The sequence below is a fragment of the Sinocyclocheilus rhinocerous genome, unplaced genomic scaffold (genome assembly GCF_001515625.1).
Source record: "Sinocyclocheilus rhinocerous isolate Xijiao unplaced genomic scaffold, SAMN03320098_v1.1 scaffold1075, whole genome shotgun sequence".
Taxonomy (NCBI): Eukaryota; Metazoa; Chordata; class Actinopteri; order Cypriniformes; family Cyprinidae; genus Sinocyclocheilus; species Sinocyclocheilus rhinocerous.
This window is the reverse complement of record NW_015645062.1, coordinates 70,255-77,195: the sequence shown is the minus strand read 5'-3', so window position 1 is coordinate 77,195 and position 6,941 is coordinate 70,255. Positions and strand designations below refer to the sequence as shown.

Sequence of the window (6,941 nt, the reverse complement as noted above, 5' to 3'; positions counted from 1 at the left end):
TACCATCTACAGAGTCCAAGAAATCCTAGACTCCCGACGGCGGGGCGGCCGGCTCCAGTGTCTTGTGGATTGGGAGGGGTATGGTCCCGAGGGGAGATCATGGGTGGACAAAGATGATATTCTGGATCTGTCACTCCTCTCCGACTTCCACCAGTCGCACCCAGATCGTCCCACTCCTAGGGGGCGCGGTCATCCTCGCCGTCGGTCACGTGTGCAAGGAGACGCCCGTGGGGGAGGGGGTACTGTCACAGATTCACCAATCACATCAGCCACACCAGCCACCTACACCCGTTCACAATCACCTGATTACTAATTACGAACACCTGATGCCACTTACCTTAGCACTATATCTGTTCACTCACCTCAGCCTCTCATTGACTGGTCTCAAGGTTGCATACCTGTCCTCATGCCTTACCACACCACTCTGGATCTCCGTGGCTCTGTGTCTCCCGCCGTCTTGCTGGATCTTCCTAAAGAGGATTAAGATAAGGACTGTTACTCTTCAGTTTCAAGAGCTCAAGTTATGTTTCAGTTTTAAAATTTACTGTTTGAAGCTCTCCTTCAGTTTGTGTAAATAAAGAATCTCTGAATCGTTCTTCCTGTGTATGCCTCTCTATCCAGCCATGACAAACAGGAACATAAAAGGACATAAAAATAAGTGCAACAGTATACCAGTTATACTGGTACGTCCTTGGCTGTTCCAAATCAGGGCTCAAAGCTGAGGATTTTTTCTACTGGCCCGGTTGGGCCAGTGATTCAAATTATTGCTTGCTCTGCCAACATTTTCGTTGGCCCTGCCACAAAAAAAAAATAAAAAAAATAAAATGGTTGCCTTTATCATTGTTTTTGATCTGTTATCAAACATAATATTTTAGATACAAATTAAATTTTACAATTTTCAATTTCGATACAACAGCCAAAACTACTACCCTGACAAATATAAAATTCAATCATTATTAAAGACAAGTGAACAGTCAGTAAATAAGAAAAAATGAACAAATTACAAACAATAGCACAACTGAATATATAGAACAAAGATACAAATTAAATGATTTAGGATTTTATGTTTGTAGAAGTTCAGGTACAGAAATCAAATAATCACATCTAAAATAACATTTCCATACTCTTCACTGTGTTGCACCTTGATTTTCATAGCCATTTGAAATTAGTGGTAACCACTGCATTTTAATCATGAACCGATCCCCAAAAAAAAAAAAAATGATACACACTTGTAGCATGTGCAATGTTTGATTTAAATTAGACTGTATAATTTCAAAATCTGAAGCAAAAACAGAATGGTCTGACTTTAGCTTTGTGAAATTATGCTACATAAAACACCTGCATGAAACCGAAACAGCAGACAGGCTGATTGAGATGCAGATTCACTCTCTGACAGCAGGTGGCGCTCATGGAACAACAGCGTTTACTTGGTTACCGCTGTAAACAAAGCAGCGCTGTGCATATTAGCACTACTTTAAATTCATTACACCAAGCCAAGATGAAAAGAAAACGCCATGTAAACTTTTCTGAAAATAGTCAGTTCCCCTCAGAAACACATCCATATAAAATTCAGTATTTAGGCAGTAACTCTGCCAGCTACAGTATTTTCTCCTTTTAACGTCCGTCTTCAGCATCGCTGGCCTCTGTTAATGGCCGTTTACAGACTAAATATAACAATAACGTAATATTTCCACACAAATGACATTTTTTTTAAATTGTTGCGATGCAGTTTGTGTGCAAGCACGGAACAGAGATAGTCTGAAATAAAACAAGAAATGCCTGGCTGATCGGTGCATCTCTACTCCACTGTAGGCTATAAATTAAATATAGATTAATCATTGTTAAAGATACACATTCTTGTATGTATTTTTCTGTTCAAACGCAAGAATGATGCAGAAAACTCAGTTCGGGGTTTGCGCATCAAAACTGTCTGTGCGCACGCTGTGTTCTGTGAGTACTGAATGGAGTTGTCTTTCTCGCCTTGCTGGAATGCTTTTAAATTGCTTAAATATTTTTTTCTTTTAATTAGCAAGGCTTAAAAACAGATGCAAATTATAAAGTTTTGTGATGACGCGGCAGTGGCCCAATCGGGCAAGTGACAGATCCGTCAACTGTCCCGAGCGTCTTTCACGCTGGCCCCGGGCCATTGGGCAGTCCTTATTGTCGAGCCCTGCAAATGCCAGTGGTAGAGCTCCAGTTGCCCTGTAGCTATAATAAACAAAATTAATGTCATAACTGTGGAGTTATTAAATGTTGCCATAGCCATTTAAGGTGGGTGTTATACGGGAGGAGGCGGGTTGTCAGGTGCTTGAAAAAAGGGACACAGGCAGACAGACGTAAAAAGAGTTACCAGGTGGAAATAAACAACACGTTCTGTTGGTAATCCTGTTCTGCATTGTATCTGTTCTTAAAACAATCCACATGGTGTCAGAAGTGGGATCAGATTTAACTACAGATCGGAGCTCTTCTGTCCGTTGCAATGAGAGAACTTGAAGCGTCATTACCTCTAGCAAGTCATCCGAAAGAAGAGGCTCAGTGGAAGGGAGATGAGCATGTGATAGGGCATCAGCGACAAAGAGTTCCTTGCCCCGTTTGTAGATCACATCAAGACTGTAACGTTGGAGCTTGAGCATCATGCTTTGAAGACGGGCTGACGCAGTGTGTAATGACTTTTTTAGGATTGTGATGAGAAGTTGGTGATCAATTCCACAGTCACGGGTCGACCGAAGATGAAGTCATGAAACTTCTGAGTTGCAAATACCAAGGCTAACATTTCCTTTTCAATTTGGGCGTACCGAGATTCAGTAGGTGCAAGCTTGTGAGGCAAAAGCAACAGGAGCACCCTGCTGAAGACATACGGCACCCAGTCCATGTTGGGATGCGTCAGCTGAGAGAACAACAGGTTTAGTGACATCAAAGTATTGCAGAACAGGGAAACTGGATACAGCATCCTTCAGCTTTTGGAAGGCAGCATTTTGCAGATCATGCCATGAACATTCTGCAACTTGCTTTAACAGTTCACGTAGAGGGCCTGTTACGTCACTATAGTGTGGAATGAACTTCGATAAGTAGTTGGTCATGCCGAGAAACCGTTGCAGGGCCTGTTTGTCCTCAGGTTTTGGCATTTGCCAGCTTGTCAGGGTCCAGTTTAATGCCATCAGCAGTCAGGAGGTGGCCTACATAGGAGACAGAGGTGACATGAAATTGACACTTATCAGGGTTTAATTTCATGTTACAGGCACAGATTTTGTGAAGTATCTGTTTCAATTGCTCATCATGTTCCTGTAGTGTGAGCCCCCAGACTAGGATGTCATCTACCACGATCTGACATGGTTGTTCATCAAAGAGATGCTCTATGGATCGCTGGAATACTTCACTGCCAGTGGAGATCCCGTAAGGCATGCGCAGGAATCTGTACATGCCAAAGGGTGTCATGAATGTGGTCAGCTTCAATGATGCCTCATCTAAAGGGATTTGCCAAAATCCACATTTGGCATCGAGGATACTAAAAACCTTGGCACTTGGCATGTCAGCTATGACCTGTTCAATGGTTTTCAATGGATGATATGGCCTTAGGAGCGCCTTATTGAGATGCACTGGATCTAAGCATATCCTTATAAAGCCATCTTTCTTCTTGGGAGCGACCATAGCAGATACCGTGGCATCAGTTTCAGGGGTAATGACGCCCAATTTAGTCATTCTCTCGAACTCTGCCATGACTTTTTCCTTCATTGCAATGGGCACTTTCTTGGGAGCACATACAGTGGGTGCTACTGACTCATCTACTCGCATGTGATAAACGACAGGCAGTTTGCAAAGCACTGTAGTGTCAAACAGATCACTGAATTCCCGTACCTCTGGTTCTTGGTTTTGCACTGTATGCACATGTGGTCCTAACTGTATCAGACTTATTGCTATGCTGTCTTGCAATCCAAGCAGTGGTATTTTCAGTGTGGAAACGTAGGACTGAATGGACTCACCAGGCTTTTAATTAGTTGTGTTAAAGACGTGTGTGTCCATTATTATATTCTTTGCGGGCTAGCAGAGTTCAGCAAACTTGCAGCAAGACATCGGGATCTTCCTTGTCCTCCCCCTCAGCGTACGTGAAAGCCTCGGATTTTTCCACCGCGTCAGGACCTGCTAAATTCAGCAGAGTATAGGCCTGCACCTTCTTCGATCTGTCTGACAGACCAGCGTTGCATATACGCCATTCTTTTTCAAATTTGCTCCAGTTGTCAGCTAAAAAAAATCAGTGGATCAATACGGCAGAGACCTTATTTATTAGTATTCATTCATTAAAGAGTATATTTATAAATATTATATTAATGCACAGAAACAGTTAAGGGTGTATGACATAATGTTATATTGCCAGATACTGATTTTATAAGGGTTGTTGTTTCCACCCCTTCTTTTATTTTCTTTCTCCTTAATCTGGCTTCACACTCCATCCCAGCAGGTGGCGGAAATGCACCTGAAGCTGGTTTGCCCACCTCCATAAAACACAAAAAAAGAAGAAAAAGACAGCATTTTCCTAAAAGTACAGGAAATAAACGGGGAAAAGGCGTGCCGTGGTGGGACGAGAGCTGTAGAATAGCAGTTAAAAGAAGAAATAAAGCATTTAGACAGCTTAAAGCTCATCACACACTAGAAACTTTAATTAGCTACAAAAGGGCACAAGCAGTAGTTAGGAAAACGATTAGGTCAGTCAAACGCATGCACCTTTGAGATGAGTTGCCAACCGCCATTAAACCTGAAAGAAGAAGAAGAAGAAAAGACAGCATTTACCTAAGCTGCGTCCGAAATCGCATACTTCCATACTATATAGTAGGCGAAAAACAGTATGCGAGGCGAGTAGTATGTCCGAATTCATAGTATTCGAAAAACAGTAGGCGAGAAGTACACGGAGTACAGTTGTTTCAGTAAGGCATTTATTGGAAAGGGGCAGTTTGGCAACAGCTGATCTGTGACTGGAGAGTGCATGGTAGGAAGTGGCGTAGATTCCGGAAGTGATCCGGAAATGGAGGATGAAGTGTTTGACGCGGACGAAGGCGGGAATAGATGTTTAATCATTGTTATTACTGAGCACATCAAGTTAACGAACAGATCGAGCTAGTGTCAATGCTGTATTGTGTTTTGCTGAGCTGTAGGGTGGGACTTCCTGTGTCGAATGTTTGTTGTGGTAATTTTATACCGTTCCAGGAACAGCTATTCGGATTTGATGTACAGGTTAATACGGCATAAGAGAAGACTGTAATCTGACCTGAAGTCTAGTACGGGTCATAAAGCGAAAAGGTTAGTGTACTTTTTTATGCAATGCAAAATTATAACATTGTTGTGAGCTGTTCATATTGAGCTACAGTAACTTAGCTTTCTGTTATTGAATGCAAAACTTTAGGTACTTTTATGTGCGGTAATATTATGTCAGCGTCCCTACCAGCAATTGTGCCCGCCGCTTGTAGAGCCACGGCCGCGGTAAGTCATCATCAACACAAGCACACAGCGCTCTCAATAACAGCAACATCCCTCTTATTTCGGATTTTACGTATTTATATATTGCATGTTATTTTTTTTTCTCCAGGTGATATTCCTCCATGGCCTAGGAGACACAGGGTAAACTAACTGTATCATAATTATATGGCATGACTGAATGAAGTTCGTGATAAGCCAGTTCATATTTTGTCAACTTTTACACCGTTACATTTTTTTCAGACATGGATGGGCTGAAGCTATGGCCGGGATCAGGACACCTTATGTAAAGTACATTTGCCCTCATGCGTATGTATTGGATATTTTTTATTATAGCTCTCTCTCTCTCTCTATATATATAGCTTTAAAATAAATTACGTTGGTGTGTATGCTTACGCTATACCTTGTGACCTGATATTTGCCTGTGTGATTAGGCCTTTGTTGAAATATGCTTGACTCATTTAATCAAAACTGGAATCATCTTTGATTTAATATTGGAATATTATATACTTTAAAATGGTTTTCAAACCTGGTACTGGGGAGCCACCACAGCTCTTCACATTTTGTATGTCTCCCTTATCTGACACACTCTTTTGATTTCATGGAGCTCTCTCCTAATGAGCTGATGATCTGAATAGTGTTAAATAAGGGCAACATACAAAATGTGCATATCAGTGGGTTCCCCAGGACTGAAAACCACTGCTTAAAAAAAAAACACTCATATTCTTACCAAAGTTGCCTTTATTTGGTTAAATACACAGTAAAAAAAACCCCCAGTAAAATTGTGAAATATTATTATAAACAACTGTTTTCTATTATAATATATTGTAAAATGTAACTTATCCCTGTGATGGCAAGGCTGAATTTTTAGGAGCCACTACTCCAGTCATTAGTGACACATGATAGTTTAACGGATGTCCCACGGGCTCTTAAAAGTCTTAAAGGGTTAGTTTACCCAAAAACTAAAAATTCTGTCATTAATTACTCACCCTCATGTCGTTCCAAACCCGTAAGACCTTTGTTCCTCTCCGGAACACAAAATATATTTTTGATGAAATCTGAGAGCTCTCAGACCCTGCATAGACAGCAACGCAACTGCAATGTTCCCAGACCCAGAAATGTAGCAAGGGTATCGGTAAAACAGTCCATGTGACATCAGTGGCTTAACTTAAATTTTGTGAAGCTACGAGAATACTTTTTGTGTGCAAAGAAAACAAAAATAACAATTTATTCAACAATTCTTCTCCCCGCGTTACCGTCTTCCGCCATTTTGGAGAGTTTCTTTCACCAAAACGTAATCGACGTAATCAGCATTGTTTACATTCAGTAGAAAATGTGCACATGATGAATGCAAACAGTGCTGATTGCGTTCTGGGAAAAGAGTGCATATGCGTCGTGGTACTGTCCAAAATGGCGGAAGACAGTAACTTGTACGCTGCGATCGAAACCGCATACTTTCCTACTATATAGTAGGC

The 6,941-nt window shown here is 41.3% G+C and overlaps 1 protein-coding gene across 1 annotated transcript in view; it reads left to right on the top strand.

Moving 5' to 3' along the window:
- The first annotated feature begins 5,192 nt into the window (after positions 1-5,192).
- lypla1 (lysophospholipase 1) overlaps positions 5,193-6,941 on the top strand; it is a 53,519-nt gene continuing 51,770 nt past the window's right edge. Inside the window, exons 1-4 of the mRNA XM_016508520.1 lie at positions 5,193-5,292; positions 5,396-5,472; positions 5,579-5,610; positions 5,710-5,775. Of these exons, the coding sequence (XP_016364006.1) occupies positions 5,404-5,472; positions 5,579-5,610; positions 5,710-5,775 (167 nt within the window). The 5' untranslated portion in view covers positions 5,193-5,292; positions 5,396-5,403. The remainder of the gene's footprint in view (positions 5,293-5,395; positions 5,473-5,578; positions 5,611-5,709; positions 5,776-6,941) is intronic.